This window comes from Periplaneta americana, chromosome 10, assembly GCF_040183065.1.
Source record: "Periplaneta americana isolate PAMFEO1 chromosome 10, P.americana_PAMFEO1_priV1, whole genome shotgun sequence".
NCBI lineage: Eukaryota > Metazoa > Arthropoda > Insecta > Blattodea > Blattidae > Periplaneta > Periplaneta americana.
The window spans coordinates 84,621,649-84,648,287 of record NC_091126.1 but is presented as its reverse complement, the minus strand read 5'-3'; the positions used below and the strand labels follow the sequence as shown (position 1 = coordinate 84,648,287).

Sequence of the window (26,639 nt, the reverse complement as noted above, 5' to 3'; positions counted from 1 at the left end):
TATTTCCAAAACTTTTACTGCTGTAAGCTGTACCTAACCCCTTAACCGAACTGCAAAATGTAGCAACTTGTTAAAAATAGTGCACTTGGTAATGTAAATATTTGTGAAATATTACATTAATACTGAACTAAGAAGAATGCAACTAATTATTATCAGAATGGACTCCACTAATACCGGTACAGAGATTATACTAGGTTATATTATTTTATTTTACTATTTAAGAAACTGAACCTTACTGAATTTTCTATATTAACAGAGGTATTGACATTCTCTTTTCATAATCTCTAAGAGTTCCTAAATACCTGGTCAAATGATACGAAATTCTGCATGAATACATTTTAAATGTTCTTTTACTAAATATTTATATTTACATATATTTTATTATTTCAGAAGTTGACGAGTACGTAATTAAAGCACAAGTTCATGCAGGTGGACGAGGACTTGGTCATTTTGATAATGGTTTCAAAAGTGGAGTGCATATTACGAAAGAGTATGTATGGAGATTATATATATATATATATATATATATATATATATATATAGTCATTGAGAAAATTCAATTATATAGTTCCAAATATAATAGACACCTAAAATAATCCTTTTCTAGTTGATAAGTATAGATATATTGCCCCCACAATTTTCTCATAGATGCAGTTGAGCATTAAATTTCAGTTTGTTTCTTCTAAAACGTGTTTCGTTGTGTTTCAGTGCTAATGAAGTTGTAAATATTGTTGGGAAAATGGTTGGCCACAGACTGATTACAAAGCAGACTTCAAAGGAAGGAATCTTGGTGACTAAAGTTATGGTTGCTGAATCAGTGAATATAATGCGTGAAACATATATATGCATCTTATTGGATAGGTTCGTATTTTCTATGTATAATTTAATTATATTTTATTTATATTTATGTTGTGAAGATGTTGGAATATTATGTGTATCTTCAGACAATTAACGAAATGGTCCTTCTAATTTTTTTTAATTTGCCATTGCAGAAGGTGAAAGCAGAAAATATTGTGATGCTGCAAAAAATAGGTTTCTATATTTTCATAGAGATAAAAGTTTGAGTATCTCTGATACTTAATTGCTTTTGTGTCATCGTTCTATGTGTCAGTCCTATGTCTATGAATCAGTGTATCAGATCATTCCATATGAAGTCTTGCAGAGCATATCAGCTAGCCATTCCCTTTTACTCTAATTAATTATCTGCACCCATTTAGTACCATAATAGAGGATCTCGATAACAAATATTTAAAAATCATTTCATCTAATTTTTAACCTCTGGCTGTGTGAAAATTTTGTCATACACTACTACACAAAAACTTAATCTTCTCAGGCTACAGTGGAGATAATTCAATGAAAAACACAATATTTTGGTCAGAATTTAATTCGTTATTACTTAGTATGGTGCTCGATTAAGTTTGAGAAAGTTAATAATTCAAGTCTACAAACTCGATATTTTGAAATCATATCCCCTCTAATGCATTGTATGACTTAACTTTTCTAGCATAACTGCAATAATTTAATAGCGAATTTTCGTCCTGAGTTCCTCTTTAGGTAGACCCACAGAAGAAAATTACACCCCTGTAAATCTGGAGTTCTTGTAAATGAAGTAATGTCATCCTGATTTGGGAACATCTGTCTCAGAGCATTCAGAGATTTTCTAGCAGTACAATTAGATAGATCCTACTAGACAAGGATATAACCTAACCTACATGGCTGAGGGAGGTTGCCATAACATTTGTGCTTCAGGTGCTTGTGAGTGCATCATTTGTAGACCTTAACCCTTAGAAGCCGGAAGACTTATACCACAATTGCACACAAATGTCTAACTCTTAACCAGGGGTTCGTATACTACATAATCGGGAAATTCGTGTTGGGTTTATTAGCCGAGCGGTTTAAGGCGCACAAGATATTTCCAGCCAGCATATCGTGCCTAAGATCGCAGGTTCGTGACCCAGCCACTGTAGTCAATTAAGCCTGTGGTAAAGGATGGGGAGAGCCCATGTAAAATAATCGGTGTAATGGTATGCATGGAAGCTGATGGGGTTTCAGTTGACTGCTGTTGAAATGATTTTGCTCCTTTTTTAAGAAAAAAAAAACATAAAAAAATTGTTATTGTTTTAATCAAGTGCATGTCCTTAATGTTATACAAATTAAAGAATATCAACGTATTTTATATATAACATACTATTTATAACATATTATATCACGTCATGACCAGCTGGTCACTATAATGGACGCAAGGCTCCTAAGCATTAACGAGACTTTAGATCAAACTCTAATAGTCATTTATATATATAACCTCGCACAACCAAAATTCATTTTCCACTCCACTGCTCTACGACTAATAAATGGCGAGGTTTGGCAATGGTATGTGGCTAATGTAACTGCTCCTTCCCCGTACTGTTAAGAAAATAGTTTGTTTTTTTACTGCATTCTCTATAATATGATTTAAGTAACTGTACTTTAATTGTGATACTGAAACACTTTCCACCCATTTTTATAATTAGTTGGTTTTGGATTTCAGTTTAATATTTGTTTCATTTTTGTCTTTTAGATAAATTTGATAAAATATACTTTTTTTTTTTTCTTAAACTAGAGGTTACAATGGTCCAGTTATAATTGCTTCATCTGTTGGAGGAACGGACATTGAAAATATAGCTGAAAAAGCTCCACATCTCATAAAAACTGTTCCTGTTGACATTTTCACCGGAGTCACTGATGATATGGCTGAGAGTATTGCAGATTTCTTGCAGTTTAAGGGCACTTTAAAAGTTAAGGTAATTTAACATTACAAATATATCACTGTGTGTGAATGAAGAATACAGTAGTTCATAATAGCCAGTGCAATTGCATTGCTAAAAGCTAGTTACAGTTGCTTCATAACAAGGAATGAACGTGATTTAAGATTTTATACTTGCATGGTCATTTTCTATTAATTTTTGATAGTTAAAACTGAATGGATTTGTATACTTCATTGCTAAGTAATACTTTTTCAGCTGTCTGCAGCTATGCTGCAGGCTTCCATAATGATGCTCTCAGTGATCATAGGCAGTCACTCATCATTACTGGTACCACATTGTTATTAAATTAATTGTAAAAACAAAGTATGTAGTTTAATTTAAAACTTTCTACACGAAATGTTTGAGAGTTTTCTAGTTCAAAATATATCGCTTTCTTCTAAACTTTTTGTCTTGTCCATTTCCAGTCTTTCTCAATTTTATAACAAGGTTATGAACTGTAGCAAAGCTAAGTATTTGACATTTGAAAAATTCTCTGCTAAACTTCTTTGCGCTTGTCAGGAAGATTTAGTGAGTAGATGAGAAATATAAATACTAATTGTTGTACAATAAATAGAGATATATCTATTCCAATCACCACAAAATATATTCTCACTTGTAATCATTGCCAGATCCAACAGAAAACTAAACTCTCTTCCATAGGAACTGGGTGAGTCCAATTGTTTTGTGATTATTCCATATTATCTTAAAGTTATCCGAGATCTTGGTTTCAGCCAGTAAACATAGTGCGAGGCATGTAATGAAAAATATCTATCATAACTGCGTCCAGTAGTAGATGTTTTCAGTGGTTAATAAGCTGAAATTTCTTGTAAACTGGATCCCTGGTCCTAACCCAGTCTTGGGCATTAATTCCTCAATTGAGTAACTGCCACTTACCCCTTAACTCTCAGCTCCATCTTTCCTGGCTGAGACAGTACAGTAATGTTTTGGTCTCATATGAGTAGACAGTAACGTAACCATTGCTCAGTGATGGATTCTATAAGGCAGGCTCATCATGGAAATTCAATCGTGTTACAATTTCTACAAGGCATAAGAACTAGAATAATTTTTGTAAGGAAGACACAATAGTGCCAAATATGTGACCTACAAATCTATAGCTAAAGTGTAACAAATTCAAATATAAGAGAGCATTTTAGGTGGCCCATATGAATATTCTATAACAATAATCATCGTGATTTTCTTTAGGAAAGACACGAACAAAGAAGTTAGAAGAGCTGAAACATATAAGTGACGGTACGCTTCCCGACGTAAATATTGAAAATATGAGAGTTAGTTACCGAATTTCACAGCAAATTCAATAAATATGAAGTCCTAATGTAAGCGGTGAGTTTGTTAAAAGTGCCTCATTGCAGCAGTCGAAGAAATATTCCCTGAGAAACTGAATTTATTTAAAATTTTAAGACTTTCTCGACATACAGTAACAAGCAGAATAGAAGAAATGGGGTTTGATACTGAAAGTCTATTATAAATTAAAATACAAATTTTCTTTGTGGCTTTTGTTTGCATTAGATGAAAGCACTGATGTTAGCAACATCTCACAATTAAAGATATTTATTAGGGGAGTTCATTCTAATTTTAACATCCATGAAGAATTTTTGGATCTTATGATATTCGTTCAAGCCTGACAGATTTTTCATCTAGTTTGGCTTCACAGACTTTAATTGACATCTTATGGACCAAGCAGACAAATTGTTAACAAGCAGAAAATGCCGTCCATTTTCAAGTGAGCTTCAATAACATTGAATAATATTGTATTTAAGAAAGGATGAATAAATAAGTATTTTCAGTTTCAGTACTCTCGAGTTGCCAACTGTAGTTTAAAATCATTTCTTTATTTATTTTGTGCAGTTTTTATTAAAATGAGATAGAGTCCTTTTAGTTAAAAAAAAAAAAAAATAATTTATTTTGCAGTCATGGTTTTCTTTCATGGAACTGTGATTCATTAAAGATATAAGTTCTGCCACTGATGTAACTGTAAATACGTGGCAGTGATGTAACTAGTTCGTAAAAAAAAAAAAGACAGAAGGAAAAGGGAGAAACTTACTTCCCTTCTAGTCTTGTTAGTCCCCAAGGCTTTTCAAGGGAGTGATCTATGCCGGAAATGCATAAAATAAAGGAAAGACCTTTTAAGCTACGTGTGTGTTATTACTGATGCATATGGAAATAATTATTACATCAATTGCCATTGCATGATGATACTATTATCATAGCTTTTACAACCTTTCGGCTTTCGCTAGCTAGCTGAAATTGACCACTGACGCAGACAGAGTGCCTTACTGTGTGTTAGTTTGTGAGGCAGTGTAAGCAAAGAAGAATATTGGTTGGGGTTTCTTCATTTCCCTGTACTACCCCTTCATGCCCAGGGCGGACCTAACCCCTTGTTATTTTTATATCTGAGATAGTATTAAAGACAAATTTACAGGGCAAATCTCAGACTTCTGGAACAGAGGCAGGAAGAATGCTGAGAAATTCACTCCGTAACAAGAGAGGCTTGCAGGGAGTTTTTCAGATGTCAGAGTTGTTAGTCGTCTTACAGTGAATAATCATATTAGAAAATTTAGAGTGAGTGGACGTGTATAAGACAAAAAACATAGGATTGGAAGGTGTTTTTAATAAGGAAACCCATCATGATATAACTCTTCATGTGAAACGTTTTGAAATAAAACTTTATTTATATCTTTAATGCAATAATAACACTGGTCAACAAAATTAAACATATATTTTGTTAAAAGATAAATAATGCGTTATTCTCATAGTATTTTTCGTGCTGATTTCAAATCAGTTTTCAAAATTTTTCTATCACCAGGGTTTTTGAGTAATTATATGAAATATAGTTCAAACTTTTCTAGTATTTATACCTGGTAACATTTTACCTAAAATCATATTTTCTTACCTAAAATGTGTGTGAAATAGATTTTAGGCTCTACTTCACTTGAGAAACATCTTTTGAGTGTCCAGCAGTAGTCTGACAGAATATTTGGGCTCCATTTTTCCTGGTAGCACCTTTCCATTTCAGAAAATCCTGATGAAAACTCTTCCCACGTTCGTTGTTCACTACCCAAAAGTTTTGAGGAAAGAAAAATAGATGAGAATACAAGAAATTATTTTGAGAGGCATATTACACCCCATCACATTATAGTTCTGAATCAACTTGCTGACAAGTTCCCTATAATCTTCTGATCTGTGGTTCCTAGAAAGTAACAGTCTGTTGAATGATTCTTAGGTTCCCGGCATATCTTTGGAACTGGAAAAGGCATATGACAGGATCCTTTTAACCAACCAGTTAATAGAATCACATGGAGCATAACAGATTTCAGAGGCCCAGTTCTTGTCCTCATCTATTTTGCAATCAAAATAACACTCATAAACTCTTTTAACTAGTGTATTAAAATTCGCCTGTGTGCTTTCAGAGTTAACTAACCGCAAACATAAAAAAAATTGTTTAAGTGGTTTACACAATATTTCGAGTTATATTTCACTTACTTCACAGGCAACAATGATCTAAAGTTATGGGTCAATTGTTAAAGCAATGAGATGGAATATTTTAAATATTTTCTTTCCATTAGCATGTTAAGGAGTGTATATAGCAATAAAAATAAGTCAGTTTTTCTAAAATTACAAAAAAAAAAAAAAAATGGTGGGTGATAGAAAAATTATGACTATATTTTTGGAATCAGCAGAACAAATTACATAAGAAATAGCAGAAATTTTTCATTTAACAAAATGACTGTTGACCAGTGTAATTATTGGTAATGAAGAGTTACTGTCCAATAGATTCTTTTGTGAATACCTTGTCAGTCGCATGATGAATATTGACTCTATGTACTGTAAATAGACATTATTTAATTTGATTAGGTGGTCCTCAAAAAAGACTTGGTAGAGGAGTCTAATATTCTGAGGAAAAAAGACACATTCCAAAGTTCTGTAGTTCAGATAAAAACAAAAATACTGATTAAGAATTTAATAATAAATGTTAATCAAAGGTAAACAGTCAGAATGCTAACACTATTACTGCTCAAAGTTCTTAAAGCAGGAGAAGTTATTTTGTTCTTTTGGACGAGTTGAAATAAAACAAGTCACAAAATTAAAGGTCATAGAGAGCTATAATAGATAGCAAAATCCGGTTTCGGAAACCAGCAGCAATAGCTGAGGGAATCATCATCCTGATGTGGTAACACAATACCCCTGTTGTGGTTGGATGATCGTTCACTTCTGCTGAGGTATGTGGGCGAGAGGCCAGCAGCCTGCTGGTCGTTCTTGGCCCTTCTTGAGCTGTTTGCGCCATGGATGGATGGACTAAGTTAAAGAATTAGCATGATGTAATGATTGAAAAATAAATGTTGTTTGAAACTTGATTTAAATTTATTTTTAGAGAAAAATATAAATTTTATAAATTTTCAGGCAGCGGATGAGATAAAAAAAATGTGGAAATTATTTCTTCAAGTTGAAGCTCTACAGATGGAGATAAATCCATTTGTGGAAACAGACAGAGGCGAAGTTATTTCAGTGGATGCCAAACTTCAGTTCGATGACAATGCAATGTTCCGCCAGAAGGAAATATCCAACATGGAAGATTTCTCTGAAAGTGATCCACGTGAAGTGGAAGCAGCAAAGGCAAAGCTGAATTACATTGCAATGTCTGGCAATATTGGATGTCTTGGTAAGTTCATGTGGCTTTCCAATTTTTCTTATTTTCTGATGAGAAAACTATTTGATTTAAATCTAGTAAATTTCGATCACTGTCCTAGTGTTTAGGAGTTTCATCATAGGTAGATTCTTTCCATGTCTGTATACTATTATTTCAAACGAATTTTTTTCAGAATTATAAATATGCTTTGACATATTATATCATATACCTCTTGTAATTAACAAAAGTGAGAAAGTAGGTAAGTTAACAAGATTTCTTATTGTCATATTTTGTTTGCCATGTCGATACCATTAAAATCCATCCACCCATACAATGAGTCATATGAGATTGTAACAATTTTTTCAATGTGAGTAAGGTTCCAGCACATTGCACAACCTCAATACCCGAAGGAAAAATATATCTTATTACAAAAGAAAATTTACAAGTAAAAGTACTTTTTTTTTTTAGAAAGTAAGTTTGCTGTAAAACATGAGTTTTAAATATACATGATAGATGGTAACGTCTGCACCAAAATGAAACCGGTAATAGATCATGAAGTGAGATTTGAAAACTCTAAATAAGTTTTTTCTCTTAACATTCACCGTGTTAGAGAAAATTGTTATGTTTCTATGAAGCATTTGGCAACATCACAGCTGCTGCAATAACTCTAAGCAAGCGTGGCCTGCACTCCTTACCTTCCCCTCCCCCTCCCCCTCTTCTGTACTCAGTAACATGCGATGTCCGCTGCATTGCAAGATATATTTCAATGATTTTCGTTATTATTCAATTTTAATTCATGGCTAAACGGTTTAATTTGCAAAAAAAGATTCAATACATTAACTGTTTAGATTATTTTTACCTAACTGCTTGTATAGCAATCAGCCATTTCTCTCAGGCCATTACCACAATAAAATGCTGCAAACATTGGGCAAAGACTATTTATTTCCTGCTTAACAGTGCTTTATCGAAGGGAAAGTGTAATAAAAGTTTTGTTATATTTAACGTTCACCTCTTAAAGTTTGGTGCAAAGAATATCACCCACCCTGTGTGTATCAAACCAGAGTGAGCGGGTATCTGTAAATTTTTTTATTTTAGTTAATTTTTCCTGTATGGTATATTTTATTAATTTTTGGAAGTAGATTTTTAATTGTATCTTGTGTATCATTATTTAATTTCATAAATGATCAAATATCCCACTTAAAACATTATCATAAAACAATTAGGAGTAATAGCAAAATTATAAATCTAAAATCAGTGATTTATTTTCATGAACAAAAAAATATAATAATGAGAATGGGATAACATAAAAATTGCTATAAAACAGGCTCCCTTTGGATGCTTAGGGATAAAAAACATAATCCAACAAAGTGGCTCCAGATATAGAAATAAGAAATAGAATTTTCCATAAAAGGAGAAGCAAGGACCAAAAGTTTCTGCAGACCAAAAACATAATGACATGAAATATGAAAAGCAGACAGGACAGTTAAAAGTTAGCAAGGAGAACAAAAGAGAAGATTGGCACAAAAAGTTACAGTTGCATTAGAAATACAGTTTATAGGTGCCCAAAAATCATAGTTTGAAAATATTAAACAAATTTTAACTAGAGGCAGTAGAAATTACCATGAGCATTATAGCAAACTCTGAAATAACAAAACAGTTCATAATAAACAAATTGATAAATGAGAGAGGAAATTAAGTAATTCTGTTCCCAGTAGTCTGATACTTGAATAAATCTCAGCAGAAAATTTTGAAACAATCACTAAAATTAAAAGAAAAAAATGGAAAATAACATGTATATAAGGCCATTACACACTTGAAGAGATCTCGCTAGCGAGAAATGTGTTGTGAGAAAATTCAAAGATTGATAACATGGATTCAAATGGACGTCCACACACTGGAAGAGATTCTCGTTCAAGGCAAAAACCTCAAGCGAGTTTCTTGCTGAAATCGGTAGCTCAGCGAATTTTCTTGGGACATTTATCGAAGATGCTTGACATTTATAGTCTTTATGACGATTGAATGTAGAAAAAAATGAAGTAATATCACAGGTGGCGATGAATTGTATTATTTTTATTGACAGTGAGGAAAAATAGCTGATAATTGCAGGTGATTGCAGTCAAAAACTTATCGAACTTGTACGATGTCACCCGTAGGCCTATTTATATGATACACGGGATGTAAACTATAAAAACACGAAACTTAAAGATTAAATCTGGAGACAAATATCAGATCTGAAAATAAATAGGGCTATATTTTATTTTGATGAGATGTAATAGTATTAGTTATAACATCTGAAATAATGTATCTGTAGGTCTTAATAGTTTACATAATTTTAATCAGAACGTAGCAAAGAATCCTCTATCGTATCATGAATGGCAAAAAACTGAGGCCTATTCAACCTGAAATAATGCCTAAACGGATCATCATCCAAATCGAAATCAGTGATCGAAACTCGTCCTTATCTTCGTGAGATACAATGTGATTTCCAAATACTTCTGGCTTTAATTTTAGGCCTACTTTTTCTTTTCATTAACAAAATATGTTCATGTAACTCCATTTCCTCATCATCTGTATATTCAAATTCAACATAGTAGCATTCGTACATAATTTGTAAAATACAAAGGTTGTATATTTAAGTACGACAATATACGTAAATACAGAATCTGTAATATTTCCCCCAACGAGTGATTACTATAATCAGAAAAATGCTCTCTGCATGAAGGTAGTGCATAGATGATTATAGCGAGGTGTGATCTGTGATAGCGAGAACTCGCTAAATGTGTGGAGGAAGGGTCTTCACCTCCTTCTCGCAACACATTTTTCACTAGCGAGATCTCTTCAAGTGTGTAATGGGCCTAATGTAGGCCTACAGGGTTAATAAAATACGGTGGTGACAAACTGACAGAAAGATTAGGTACTGGGACTTCTAAATAATATATGGTTCCAGGAGAATATATGAAAAGATTAGAAAACAAGTTTATAGTTAATATTCTTAAAAAAAAAAGACTCAAAGGAAAGTTGTCATAATTATAGAGGAAAATCGATCCTATTAAATACATATAAATTACAGTATATTCCAATATCCTAGAAAAAAGACTAGTATCTTGCTGCTGCAAATATCGTATTAGAAGGATAAGCAACTACTTGTATACAGTGGAACTGTATAGACCTAGCTTTTATATTAAAAATATAGGAAGAACATCAATTGCAAGGTCGGAAAAAATAGAATAACTTGTTTTGATACATGGAACAGAGCTGATGGTTTAAGTCTTGTTTGTTTATGTTTATAATGATGATCTTTCTGAAAACATAAGGCAATATGTCTTTTATTGTGACACATTACATCCTCCTTATATGGTTCTTTTTGAAAGTGTTGATGCAATCTTCCTGTTATTAATGTATTGATTTACAAGTTCATGATAGATTTTTGTTTATAATAAATTTAATGTTTTCAGTCTTTAATGGTCATCTTTAGTGGTATAATTTTTAACTTGCCATTTGATCTGATGTTCACAGTTTCAAAGTCAGGCCAGAGCATTGAAATTCTTTTTAGGGTGACAGAAATCCTTAGCATAGCCTTCTTTAGAAGGAAAGTAAAGTGGGAGCACCACGCAATAGTGCGCTGAACTCCTGAATGAGAATCAAAATTTGGCTATAGCACTAAGAGCTTATATGAGTGGCCTAATTGCACATGGGTTTGTTCCACCATCTTCCTTTAATCAAGAGTATTTCATCATTAATAAACAGTAACACTACATATTATAAAAAACATCTCATTAATTAATTCTGTGGCTATTTTCCAAGGAAAATTTTGTAAATGCCCACAAATGGTATTGCAATCTTGCTACACAAAGCTGGAATGGGTAGAGAATGAAAAAAAGCTTAGTTTGCATATTAAAATTTACTTTCACTTTGGAATCCAGTTATACAACTGTCAGAATCTAACGACTTCACATATTAATAATATTATAGAGAAGTTGGATACAATACAAAGATTAGGTGCAAAAATCTGTAATGACAAAAATGAGCTTCAATAAATAAATATGAATATGATAATAGATTCAATGCATTTTTACATTTTACAAGACATAAAGCTACAGATTAACATATCTTCATATTTGAAAAGCCCTCATTACAGAAATATATTGTCTCCAAAATGTCTATTTAAAAGTTGTTGCAGACAGCAGGTACAGTTGAATCTCTATTACCCATCTTTCAAGTTACTGGTCATTGAATTATCAGTCTCTTCTACAATAATGATTAACTCCACCAAAATCCCGTTTGCATTGAAGGGGATAGAGAATCAGTGGAGGCATAAGACCCTGTTCAAAACTACTACATAATGGGGAATCAATAGTAAAAAAAATATTTTAGACGTATCTCTATTCTCACTTTGTGGTGACAATTTGTGGCAAAATGTGTTCAGAGTCAACAGTGTTCCACAACAGTGAGAAATGTGAAGTGTTGCATAACGGAAGTAAAATGAAAATTATAGAAATATGTGATAATAATGAATTGGTATCAAGATTTGCAAATGATTTTGGGACTACTGCCATGGCAGAATGGAACATAATTAAAAACAAAACAGTGCTTTGCACCCTATCTTAACTTCTGAGTGTCCATGGATTTTACCACGGGAAAACTACCTTTAAGAATGAATTAATTTCTGTATTTCCAACATAAATTAACAATGCATTATACATTTCAAAATATTTGTCACACAATATAGGACTGTATCCTTATTGGAAAAATGTAATGTTCGGTCTGAATGCCCAAATATTCAACAAGTCACACTCAAAACATTAACTACAGCGGAATTTTTTTTTACTGTATACTTTACATGATAAATAAGTAAATAAAAATAAATATAATAATAAATAAATATTACTTTAAACTCTCCAGCAATATTCTTAATAATTTTGCCATTTTCAAGGTGTTTAATAATATTTGCTTTGTGAGAAATACTCAGACGTGAACATTTTTGTGACATCCGGTATGCAGAGGCGTGGATTCTCGTTACAACAACAGGCCATGTTGTACTGTTTTGTTGCTTTTTTTATACTCAAACGCATTCTACTAAATTGGCATAGCAGTGTACTGTAATCACAACACAAGTTTTCTTGCACGTTATATCTTTGTAAGAGTTTGGCATGGCATACACTCTTCAAACTAACAGAATGACATGCATGATTTCTACTCCAGGTAATGCCAATCTTTTCAGAAAAATGCGGTTTGCTGGCTGCATTCTACTGTAGGAGAACTGGGTTTATTCATAAATGGTATGAAATTGTGGTATTTTAACACTGCATTCTCATTCTGAAAGGAAAACATTATTTTACTGCAGATTTTAATGACTCTGTAATTAGTAAAGATGACATGTAGTTGTGTGCCCTCCTCTCTTTTTCGATCTGGAAACCAGCTTTGGTGGAATTACTGTATGCTATCACTTTCTAATACATGATACTACAGGATTGTTTCCGATCTCTGATAACAAATTTGAATGCGTCATGTGTGTGAGGAGTCACAACAGCTGAACTGTGATGCGAGGTGACAGACCAGTAGTGAGTGATCTCATAGTCAGAGTAGCCTTTTTGGGAGGGGTACATAACAACCCTTTCCAATGCCAAGTACAGTTACGTGAAAATAAAAGAAGCCTGCAATGAACGAGGTTTCGTTATTTCCAAGAAAGGCATCTTCTGTATACTTAATAAGATTGGTAAAGCTCGAATGGAATTAATTTGTATCATCTCGTGAGGTGCGGCAACTTGTGACGGGGGGAATGGATTTGCTTGCTTTTTCCACGCTGGAATCAATCCCATCCGAGCTTTGCCAGTCTTATTAGATACACATGATGCCTTTCTTGAAATAACGAAACCATGTGTTTTGCAGGCTCCTATGATTTTCACGTAACTGTACTTGGCATCGGAAAGAGTTGTTATGTACCCCTCCCAAAAGGCTCGATTTTCTTGTGCATTGCTACTGTGATACACTGTGCACTCTGATTATGAAATCATTCACTACTGGTCTGTCACCTCTCACTGCAATTCAGCTGTTGGTGTGGTTCCTGACGCACATGACATCATTCAAATTCGTTATCAGAAATCGGAAACAACCCTGTATCTTTGTAACAATAGTATGGTATTCCAAATGACGTGTTGATTGAAATCATTTACTTAAAATTTGCCATGGGTTCTGATCCTGGACTGAAACAATTCTGTTTTGCGGAAGTATAATTATTGCTGTTAATAATTTTGTAATTCGCTATGCTTCCTACATCACACATTTTGTTTTAGAGAATAAATTGCCGAACATAACAATTACAACTGTAAATTGTAAGCATTTGTTTGAATAATATATATTTTATCGTACCTTATCTTTCTTTCCTCAAATAATACGAGGTTCATTTGGTTGTAATGTAACCTCCTTATTTTACTCTTTTCCTCAGTTTCAGCCACCCTTTCGTACACTGTCAAGAGTCCTCAGTGAATGTTTTTGCCAATTTTTCCTTGTCAAAATTCTCGACTATTTTATAATATATTCCTTTCCCACTACAAGGTTATTTTACTCGTGGTGATTTGATTTCACCATAATCGTTACAATATTATTGCTGCTCCATCTCCAAAGTTAAATTTACATTGAAGAAAATAATATGCGACATTTCTTGGCAAGATACTGCAGTGGAGAGCATGCACATAACATTGTTTGCTCCACCCACATACTAGACTTCCTTTCCTTTTACTTTTCCAACACCTCTTTAAAAGTTCAATTAAACCTGGGACTACAATAAAACGTCAACAGGTATACTGTAATTATAAAATGTTAATTTTCATATTTATCAACACTAAAATTTAAAATTTTCCCTTTCGTAATTAATTATTCTTTTGTAACATTTTCCATTATTTGAATTTATACTTATAAGTACAAAAAAACGTAATTAATGATATTATGAAGAAAACAGAAATATACTTTTATCAGTTCCTTTTTAGTTCATAGATAAGTATGTCTATTCGTCGTGCTGCTATGGACTGTTCTAATTACAGTTTGTAACGATTTCTTTTCCCCATGGCCTTTCCTTCAGTAAACTTTAATGTAAACAGGGGTATCTAAATGAAATATTTAATATCTTTAGTATTGTTTCAGAGAATGGAAAGTTGGCTAACTGTCCCATGGACATAGCGGTAAAATGTTACTTCTGTGCACCCACTCAACATAGTCTTCTTGAATTCTTAATGGTTGGTATAATCACGTCATATTGTTCTGGCTTCATACCCCCAACAAGATAAGTGTCAACACAGGATGTATTTTGAGGTACTTGGTCCACCTGTTTTTTTATTAGTGAAGAGTCACTATCTTTATTTTTGCGTAATGTGTAACTTTCTCCTCTTTTGCATGAAATTTCCAAGCGCATAAATTATTTCGTAAGCTTTCATTCTTCACATAAAGAACTCGCACAGATCTTTGTTTCATTTAAGCTTGTTGTGTAAGATGTATTTAGAAGCTTCGTAGAAAAAACTTTCTTAAAATGCTTCATAAGACCACTTATGTAGTTGTATAATTCGCTTGAGCAGTTTCTTACTATATATAATGGGGCTTGTTCGGAATAGGTATTGAAATGCCATAATATGTTTTGTTTCGCTATTACAATTTTTTCATCAGTATGGCAAGAATCATGCTGATATTTACCTACAGTAATGTATAAGAGATTTTTATTGCACAACTTTTAAGATTAAGATCAGTTCTCTGTTTAGGGTTGTGATACAGATTATATTCTGTCTTTAGCAAGCAGTGTAAGAAAGACCAAGGCTTAATTTGTTGCATTTACTCAGAAGTAGGTCTATCAATAACTTATTAATGTATTTTGGGAGATATATTGACAGTGACTCTGGCAATATAAACGTGGAGAAAGTATACGTAATATCAGTCATCATCATGTCATTTACGAGGGCTGCATGTATACTGAAATTATTCCTCACTACGAAACAAATTTCATTAACTTTATACATATAGTTTGAATTGATAAATATAATTCGCATTATCTACCAGTGCTGCAGCTTGTTAGTCCTCGTTTGACTTCTGAAATGGCTAGTTCTTTGAGCATTTACTTATTATTCAGGAGGGAAAATTTTTAGTAGGAGTAAATATAGAAAATAAAATATATAGCACAAACAAATAATGATAAAGAGAGTATTAATGGATTATGCTCAATATGCAGTTAAATTCTATCAATCTTCGTTGCATTACATACAGCCATTTGACACGAAAACACGAACAAAAGCCAATAATATATGTTTTTAACAACTGAAAGAGGTTAAATTAAATATATAAGTTATACAGTACTTTAATGCCACACAAAATTTTAAATTATGAGAGACTTTTCTAACAAACTTCCTGCACATGTATGTGTTTTTTTTTATATAAGTCAGGCATAATTCCTATTCAAGGCTGTTTTTGACTCCAAATGTTCTGGAAAGCCATTGTAGAACTTTTCTTCTGTTTCCTGAAATTATTTTACCCACAACAAAATTTTTGCTTTAAGTTCAGAAGTGTTGTGCATAAACGTCATTGTGTTAAGATATGTAGGGAAAATTGGCTGAAAATAGTCTTTTTAGAAGTGCAAACCTGGTCCTATCCATACTGCAAATTTCAGCTGCTTTTATACAGGTGAGGGATTCTACACACCTACTTTAAACTTTTGAATTTCACTACCATAAGAATTTGCAACTGAATGTGATAATTCCTGTACATAATATTAATTCACATTCTTATGTATACTGTCATTAAAAGAACGATCCAGTCTGACTGTTTTGATTGTAACATGTGGTCTGGTAAGGTAGTGGTAGTGCCAGTTCTGCTGCAGAAACAACAAATTTATTTGAATATCTCTCCAATGGCTTGAAGCAATACGAACTCGGAAAAAGTTTTAAGAGGCAATTTTTCGAAAAATGTGGTAATACCTGAATGTATTTGCTCTTGAAACTTGCTGTTGGTAATCTGCAGAGAGTCCCAGTAAACATTTCCTGTGTTTCTGTTGGCTGACCAGCAGCAGGTTCCCCCTGTCACCACTGCTGCTTGCATTCACAAGCTGTGACAAGAATGACTAATAATAAAACGTAGCAAACTCTAACAATAAACGTAGATAATTTTATGGTCCAATAGTCACTCATTCGAATCAAAAGAAATAATGATAGGAAATGATAAAAACCACATGCATCTGTTAGCTACATCTGACAACAGTGGAGCAGTTCAACACAATTAGTAGTTGAGAGGTGCTGATTAGTGATACAGGATTGTCATGACAAATTCATCCTGCTCGTTTTGACCAACCACTGTCAAATCTACTGCTGTGGAGTAACAGCATGTCTGACCATGAAATGAGCGAGCCCCGTTGAGACAAGTTACCTGGTTGAGATTTTTTCCTCAACCCATTAAGAGCAAAAACAGAGTAACTTTCAGCACTGGATCTTGGACTCATTTCCCTGCATTATCACCTTCATTTCACTTAGATGCTAGATAATAATCACAGTTAATGAAGAATCATAAAACAAACCAATTAAAAAAGTCTGAAGTGACTCGTTATTTTAATAATATTACAGTGAATTTTCTTTTCCTGAATGAAAGGGAAGAAAATTCGAACAAATAAATTGCTGTAATTCTTATAACCATTTCATTTTAATTATCTACACCTGTACTTCTAGATGCAAATCTACAATTCTTGCTCTCTATATTGAGAAAAATCTGTTTACTGTACAAGCCAATATTTTCTCAGGACATCTAGCCTGTAGGTCTAGATATGTGAAGTAGTTTCTTTAACATTTCAAGTAATTTGTACATGTAGATTGTAGATTATCTAGTGACCATATAGAACACTCTCTATACTTGATTACATTATTTTAGTCATTAACTCTGGTACTTTTAGATGCAAATCTGCAATTCTTGCCCGCTATATTGGGGAAAATCTATGTTTACTGTACAAGCCAAAATTTTCTCAGGACATCTAGCCTGTAGTTGTAGATATGTGAAGTAGTTTCTTTAATGCTTCAAGTAATTTGTACACGTAGATTATCTAGTGACCATATAGAACACTTTCTATATTTGATTACGTTATCTTAATCATGGATTACTGTGTTTTGTTTTAAATAAAAATGTCAATTGCTATATCTAAATATGGTGTATCCCCTCAACTGCACTCAATTTGAAGAGAGAAGCAGATTCTTGTCTCTATTTCTCTTTTCAGAAATTTGAACCAAGGCTGCCCATAATAATTGTGGCCTCCTACACAAACATTTGTCAAGGGCCTTCCCCTTCACCAATATTTTAATGATGAATATTGAAGTTCTATATGCAGTAGTAAGGCAACAAGCTAAGGAAATGTTATTACAATATCTGGCAACCTTGTTTGTTACTGAAATTGAAATATTGTTTGGATAAGAGAAATAAAAAAAAAGTCAGTTTATAAACATGTTTAATAATTAATCATACCATCAATAAATAAAAATAAGACGTTATTTTAAAAATATGTGCAGGAATACTTAAGTGAACAATATTAAAAATATATTTAGGAAAAATTAATATGCAGATACAGTAAAGTCACTGTAGTGTAGTGTGAATTATTGTACAGTTGTATTGTAAGTGAAACATCTCATATTTAGAAACTCTTGAGAAATATGCTACATTAGTTTTAACCCTTCAGTAGTAGCATAGTTCTTAAAATTTGTTAGAACATAATTTTAATATTTGATTAATATTTGATTCAACGGAATTCTTCTTTCATGTAAAAAATGTTTTAAGAATATTTTGTGTCTTTCTCTCGCTAATATATGCGAAAATTAGGCTGCCCCCCTCCACTCGAGAGTGGTGTCTGTCCCCCCCTATGGACAGCCCTGTTTGAACGAAATACGAGGTGATGAAAGAAGCCCATCCACGATTGTGTTTGGACGACAGTTTGTATCCATTCAAAAGAAAGTACCACTATTTTAGAGCACTTTTCACTGGACTAAAAAGACTGTGAAGTAGATGTTTCAGTACTGGTACCTCCCATGCAATTTGCTGTACTTTCTTTTGAACTGTGTTTGCAATTTGAGGACAGGCATTGTTGTGAAAAATAACAACCCCTTGGGGCAACTATCCAGGCCATTTATTCGTAATGCTCGTTCTAATGATGCTATCAAGGGTAGCAATGTAATGGTGCATATTAATGGCAACATCGGGCTCTTCAAGAAGTATTTGGCTTTCACTGTCAAAAAATAACATCAGTATGACTATGACATTAATTCCAGTTGATGATGGACGCCTGAATATCTGCGCTTTGGGTGATGATGGGCGTTTCCTTTGCATACTGATGTTCTTTGCCTCCAGTTCGTAATAACACCAAGTGTCACCATCAGATACATAATTAAGCAGAATGTCAGGACTCCTTGTTCGATAATGTTGTAAACACTTAGAGATAACCCCCATGCAAAAGGCTTTCTACTTCATTGTCATTTGTGGTAATCACTGCCAATTCACCTTGTATCCAAACTTAATGATGCTCTGGACTGTTCTAATGCATGTGTTCATTTGACCTACCATTGAGGTTATGGACACAACATTTTCTCTTGTGAGATTATTAGTAATTGCAGTGTTTCCATCAGTTACTATGCGATTTGCTTCTGCAGATCTGCATCTATCTGTCCCGAAAAATGAATAACTGTACTTTGATCCTTTTTTTGGACAGAGATGGTATTTGATATGCAATAAAGTTTCATAAAAATACATCTACAAATACAGTGACACTTATATTTAATGTAACTTATTAAGTGAACAGAACCTACTGACTCATAGCATTAGGATTACATCATCCACTCATGTGATAACAGCATCTCAGGTGGAATTCATTTGGATCACCCTCGTAACAGTCAATGAGAACACATCATCTGCTTTTCATGCCAGAGATTGAAGTTATATTTCTGGCGAGAACAGGAACAATAATTCGTGATGGACTAAGTTGGTGTTAGTGTTAGTCTTTTGGGTATTCCCATTTACCCTTCTGTTTCCCCACAATTCTCAAGAGAGTCTCTTTGGAATCTCTGTGAGAAAAATAATCTAAACATTTCTACAGTTGGTGCCAATTCCTATGGCATTATTTGCAGAGGCAGTAGCTGGAAGAAAACTAGCCTGATACTGGTATATGGTTCATTTAAAGATTTGATGCCATGTGGAGACGATCAGGGTTGGTTTGAATACCATTTAAAGTTCAGCTGTAGATGTTAGTCCTTTTTTCGATGTGGTGTTCTTTGTTGTTGCAGATAATAGAATATATCGAACTCATAATGAGAGTCACACAGCTTAATTAAAGAGGCCATTAAAAAATAAAAAAATCAGACAGAACCAATTGCCCAATATTAATATGAACATAGGAACACAGTCCAATTATATTCTTCTGTGCATTACTGCAAATATATTTCATGTGAAAGAAGAAGCTTTTGGTTTATGTTGATGCAATTAAGTAACAACATTTGAATAGTAAATAATTCTTTTATTTGTTATATTAAAAGCTTAACTGTGTAACTTTGTAATTCTTGTATGAGATAGCAATAAAAAGAGTAAAGATACGGGGTTTTTGTTTCTCTGCGTATCTATCGTGCATTTTGTGATTGCTGGCTTAATATTCATGCAAATTTATGAAGACTACAGTATATGATGTGTCCGCCGAGTTAGCTCTGTGGTAGCGTGTCTGCCTCCAGACTAGCCAACCCGGGTTCGATTCCCGGTGGGGTCAGAAATTTTCATGTAAAATTTCTACCTCGGGACTAGGAGAGATGGTGGTGCACAACTTCTAATCACTAGATTGTGCCCCAATATGCCTGGGTTAAATTCCAAATCTCTCCGCAGTGCATATGAAGAGAAGGCATATGTCACTGTTGATAGTGATTCGTCCGTCGGATGGGGATGTTAAGCCTGGTGGCCCTCTTGGTGCTATTCGACAGGAGTAGGCTATGTGCTGGCACCAGGTTTCCCCTTCTCCCTTCCTCATCATCATCATCATTCATTCCCCACACTACACTTACACGAACACTTACACATACACTCACCCTAGTATACGACATAACTCTCCACAGATACACATCATGTACAGCATGACCCGCCAAAGTGGTGTACAACTAGAAAAATGGGTCACAGTTCTGCCATCTATCCGCAATATGCAGAACCCGAATCATGCAAGTGAAGTGGGTAGGCATTGGACACACACACACACACACACACACACAAAAATGATGTAACTACATTATTGTTTAGTTAGAATCAATATAAGAAAAGTATTAACATTTCTTCAAACACAGATTGTTGAATGCCTTGGAAATTACGGATGCCTTAAAACATAAGAATGAAAGAAATATTTAAAAAGACATGGTGTAAGGGGTATAGATGTCCACGTTTAAACTACCAATAGATCTGGGGGGGGGGGGAAACAAAACTCCTTTGAAACTTATTACTATCTTCTGATCAGCCTTGTTGGTGCAGTTGGTATAGCACTGGCCTTCTATGCCCGAGGTAGCGGGTTCGATCCCGGGCCAGGTCGATGACATTTAAGTGTTCTTAAATGCGACAGGCTCATGTCAGTAGATTTACTGGCATGTAAAAGAATTCCTGCAGGACAAAATTTTGGCACACCTGCGATGCTGATATAACCTCGGCAGTTGCGAGCATTGTTAAATAAAACATAACATCTATCTTCTGCCATTTTCTCAAAATATCATCATCAACTAACACATATAAACTGTACACCTCATCTAACAAGAGCACATGATTAAAAAATTGCTCGGGCTGTTGTTGAAGCCAACAGAAGTGTACTCACAGCTCATAATCTCTGATACATATTCAACATGTTGATAATTGTACAGGTGTTTTATTTCCTTCAGGGTCTTAACACCACGCAGTGAGAAACTCCAATCATCCTATTTTTCTGCTGCTTTTCTCGGATCCTCTTCTGTTGCTCTATCTCTAGAATGTCAGGTGGTCATTGTGTATCACATTTACTACATTTGACACATGTTGCACAGTGACGACATTGGTGCGACGATTTGGGAATCTACTATGTGAAAAGCGAGCTCAGTAGGTTCATGCTGCTTCTCTAATATTCTGTCCAACTTCTCCGTAGATTATCGGCACATTTAAATAGTACTGATGTGTGAATGAATGGTTCATGTTTCATAGCTATGAAAGAATCACTGCTGTATTGAATGTTAAGTTGACTCACAAGTTCAATAATTGCTGTGATATTGCTCCTACTTCCATTCATTCATTCATTCATTCATTCATTCATTCATTCATTTATTTTATTCCATAGATCTTACATGAGCAATGAAGCTTTAAGATGTGGAACATGTCAACATTTTACAATATTACAATTACAATTTTTACAAATTTTTATAGTTTTACAATTTAGTAATTTTCTACAATTTTTACAATGTTGTACAATTTTTTTACATTTTGGCGAGATGTAGTGAGATGAAATGAGGTCCGAGGATTCGCCAAAATATTACCCGGCATTTGCCTTTTCGGTGGGGGAAACCTCGGAAAAACCCAACCAGGTAATCAAATCAAAGGGGGTAATCAAATCAAAGGTGTTGATGCCAAGGACTCGCCATAGACCATCCGGTTTCAGTCCCATGGCTGTGGAAAACCTCGGAAGAAACCAAAGTCCAAAGGGGGATCCAACCCAAGCCCGAACGCAGCTCCGGAACAGCAGCCCAGCGAGTCTGCCGACTGAGCTACATCGATGGCTCTACTAAAAGTATACAATACATAGCCAATCAGATTATTAAATTTACAAACGCAAACGATCATTCATAAGTTGAGCTATATTTTAATACAAAACAATTTAATTAAATTTAAGGTATAAACAATTCAACCAGTTGTGATATACAGAAATTGATAATACATATTATGCAAACTACTTCAAATTACAAACACAAACAATTTATCAGTAGAGCTATATAGATTACTATTCAATTTAAAGCATATACAATTCATCGGCCAAAACTATACAAATATATACAATACAAAGTAGCATACTTTCATTAAGCTATACAAATTTGTGCAATTAATATCAAGTAGATTAATTCAATTTATAATCATAAACAATTCATCAGTTGAGCTATACATATTACCATTCAATTTACAGTAGGTCTATATATAATTCATCAGTAGAGCTACACAGACTAGTAATCATTTTAAGAACATATACAATTCATCAGCCAAACTATACAAACATATACAATCAAATTAGTTCAATTTACAAACTTATTTTCGTTAAGTTATACAATTCATATGAAGTAGATTAATTCAATTTATAAGCTTAAACAATTCATCAGTTGACGTATACAGTACATACAATTCATCAGTTATGCTAAACAAAAAATACAATACATAGTAAACAGATTAAGTCAATATAAAAACATATTTTAGTTGAGCTGTATAAAATTGTACATGTCATTTAAGTAGAATAATTCAATTCACAAGCATAAACAATTCATCAATTGTGTAGAAGGTATGAGTATGTAGAAATTTGGTTAATTCTTTTCTGAACCTTTTCTCGTTGTTCTTCAAATCTTTAAGATTATTAGGCAGTGCATTGAAGACTGTTATACATGAATAGCGAACTCCTTTTTTAAAACAGCTTAGACTAACAGAGGGTAGATGAAGATCTGATTTATGTCTTGTATTAAAATGATGAATGTCTTGATTAGTACTGAATTTATCTTGGTTCTTAATATACAGCATCATTAGGGAAAGAATGTATTCACAAGGTAAAGTCAAGATTTCTAAGTTTCGGAAAATATTTTTACATGAGGTCCTTTTATGCACACCGGCCATTATTCTTATAGCTTTCTTTTATAAAACAAAAACGTGTTTAGCTTCAGACGAGTTACCCCAGAATATTAATCCATATTTCATTACAGAGTGAAAATATGCAAAGTATGACATTTTAAGTAAGTTTATATCACCAATAGTAGATAAGGATCTTAATGCATAACAGGCAGAGCTCAATTTACGAGTAATACATTCTATATGCGTTTTCCAGTTCAAGTGATTATCCAATTCTAAACCAAGAAACTTTGTGCTTATAGATTCTTTGAGATGAGTTCCATTTAATCGAATACTGTAGGAAACCTGAGCACTATTGTGTGTACTAAATTTGACTGCACTGGTTTTATCAACATTAAGTGCTAGTTTATTTGCATGGAACCATTCATTCATTAGATTCAGCACTGTATTAGAAGTGTTTATAAAATGATCGTATTGTTTGCTTGAAATAATTACACTTGTATCATCTGACGAAGAGGGTTGTGGTTTACAAGAACAAGTTCAAAGACATCATAAGAGACATACCATGTGTTTACTTCCAAGCTCCGTGAAAGCATTAGCTTTAGAGAAAATTCTGTAAAGAAAATGTAATCAGTTTATTCTAAACTATTAACTGTAAACGCCATTTTCTTATTGATATGTATTATCGAATAATATCACTTCAAATATCTGGTACAAATTATTTTATTTTGATGAAACTAGCATTCTTAATCCATGGACATCTATACCCTTTTCATCCTGTATATTTCGTTCAAATGATATCTTGATTTGAATGCCCATATCCCTGTCTATTGAAACTTAAGTAATTCTCAATTTGCTTTTGTTGAAGTTTTCCCCCTTTACAACTGTACTGCATTCGGTTTTGTTAAAGACAGATCAGTTAAGAGATAATTAAACATACATTGCTCTGACGTTATGTTTAAATACTTTTGCACTGAGGAAAGGAGTACAAAGAAAGACCATTAATGTGATGATAATAAAAATGGCGTGGAGATAGCCACTTTTAAGGTTAGAGCTGTTCCATTGAATAATCAGCCCGATTTTTAGTTCTCAAGTATCTGTTATGTCATGATGAATTTTATTATTAAGCACAATTTCAAATTGTTCTTCTTGAATTGACTGGTTATTTCTTATTATGTATCCTATAAAAGACCAGTTTTTAGATTATGACCTTTATATTTTCCATAATAATAGGCCACTAAACATGAGTGGTGAAAAAAAGTTTCGAATTATCTACAATGGCGACCGAAGAATACAAGCTAGAATGATTTCTGTGTTGTGTTTTCAGTAAATGGTGCTGGCCTCGCCATGGCCACCATGGACATTATCAAGTTGCATGGTGGAGAACCAGCCAATTTTCTCGATGTTGGTGGAGGAGTTCAAGAAGAGCAAGTATTTAGTGCTTTCAAGATTCTTGTTTCAGGTGTGATTCATGAGTTATCCTGATTATGAAGTCTTAGCTTTAAAATATCAATTTTGGGAGTGTTAATCACATTTATAGAATATGTTACAACTCTGATCTTCATGGTCCCTCTGAAACATGATTAAGTCTTTTGATATTAATTGTTTATCTTTAAACTTCGTATAATAAAGTGATAAAAGTAAACTGTTGTAATGCTGTGAAAAATATATTTCGAGATTTTCGTCAAAATTCACGTCTTGAGCATTATTAATACAAAAAAGAAAATGGCATGCATGCATGTATACAGTGACTTCTCATAAATGATTGGGTGAATTTGGTTTATATTCAGTATCTTTGAGTCAATTTATCTTGGAGTGATACATATTGTAATCTTCTTCTGCCACACATGGTATGAAATATTAATTGTTGTATAACAGCCATAGACAGACAGAATAAGAAACAAAGCTGTGTTGGAAAGAGTGGACGAAGAAAGAATAATGCTGAAACTGATCAGAAAGAGGAAAAGAATTGGCTGTGTCACTTGTTGAGAAGAAACTGCCTTCTGAAAGTTGCACTGGAAGGAATGGTGAATGGGAGAAGAGTTTGGGACAGAAGAAGATAGATGACATCAAGATATATGGATCATATGAGGAGACAAAGAGGAAGACAGAAAATAAGAAAGACTGGAGAATGCTGGGTTTGTAGTGAAAGACCTGCCCTTGGACAGAACACTATGAATGAACGAACAGCTATAGGTTATTGGTGTCCCTGTGGATGTAGGTCAGGCAAAAGCCTACAAGCCATTTCCTCCCCCAGTTACATGAGACGGAGTGTGGCCATCATCCCCATATGACCATCAAGTTTTTCCTTGGCATACACAAAACGCCATTTCGCACCAACTTAACATCACAAGCATAGCTCGCTTTGCTTTTCAGAGCAGATCATCTATTATAAAGACAGTGCTGACTCTTCCCTACAAACTGAAGCATTCATACTTCGAGCTCACTCACTTCGAATCAACTCTTCAACATTCACCCCTCTGTAATATTTTTTACTTCGATTTCCCAACATTCAGTTTCAGCTTACTCGACCCACAGCTCTTCCTTGTTGTCGAAAAATTACGAGCTAGTCTTGTTCGACACCTCGAGGCAGAGTTTACCAGTTTTTTCTGTTTCTGTTGTCGAAAAATCACAAGCTGGGCTTGTTTGAGTTTTCGCCAACTAGAAACTCCTTCCCTCAGTCGAAAAGTCGCAGTCTAGGCCTGTTCGAACTCTTGATAGGGAGAACTAACCTCGAACCCGGATTCCATCTCTCTGAAGTTCTCCAGTCCCTACATCATATGTTCAGGGCAAGTGTAATGCTCTCCTATCCATGCACATCTCCTATCCATGCACATTTCTTCCCGTATCTTCAGCCCTACCACATTATCTTTGTGTTCTCAGCATTCCGCACATCAAAGTCCCAGGACGAACTTATAAACTACTAATTTCCTCAGCAGCACTACTGTTTTCTCTACCCTGAGAGCCAGTAAAATCATCTAATATTTTCTTTTCATTTTTAATAAACCAATAGTTATTTAACAAAAAAGTCTTTCCTTTCTTTATCTTCATATCACATCACATCACCCCTCCTCCTAAGGCTCTGGCCCTCTTTTGATCCTGTTCCCCCCCCCCCTTCAACTTGGTGTCAGAGGGACACACATAAGCACATGACATACACATGAAACATAATATTTAGTAAAATATTATTACTAAAGACAATTTTCAGTCCCGTATTATTTAAAAGAGGCAACATTAAGATGAGTGGAGAGGGTTGGATGATGTAGTCATCCTTGAGTATACACAGAGAGCATGACAACGTATTACTACTGGTTTCAGGGTTAGAACACAGACCATCGAATTGTATCAGTTAAGTTGTGTTTACAATAGTGGAGCAGTATAATGCCAAAAATAAAAAATTCATT

The 26,639-nt window shown here is 33.9% G+C and overlaps 1 protein-coding gene across 3 annotated transcripts in view; it reads left to right on the top strand.

The window, feature by feature from the left end:
• The window catches only part of ScsbetaG (Succinyl-coenzyme A synthetase beta subunit, GDP-forming), a 64,070-nt gene that overhangs the window by 19,510 nt on the left and 17,921 nt on the right, over window positions 1-26,639 (top strand). For all 3 annotated transcript variants that reach the window (XM_069837823.1, XM_069837822.1, XM_069837821.1), the window contains exons 4-8: window positions 391-490; window positions 709-861; window positions 2,600-2,780; window positions 7,203-7,461; window positions 24,563-24,697. In XM_069837823.1, the coding sequence (XP_069693924.1) occupies window positions 391-490; window positions 709-861; window positions 2,600-2,780; window positions 7,203-7,461; window positions 24,563-24,697 (828 nt within the window). The remainder of the gene's footprint in view (window positions 1-390; window positions 491-708; window positions 862-2,599; window positions 2,781-7,202; window positions 7,462-24,562; window positions 24,698-26,639) is intronic.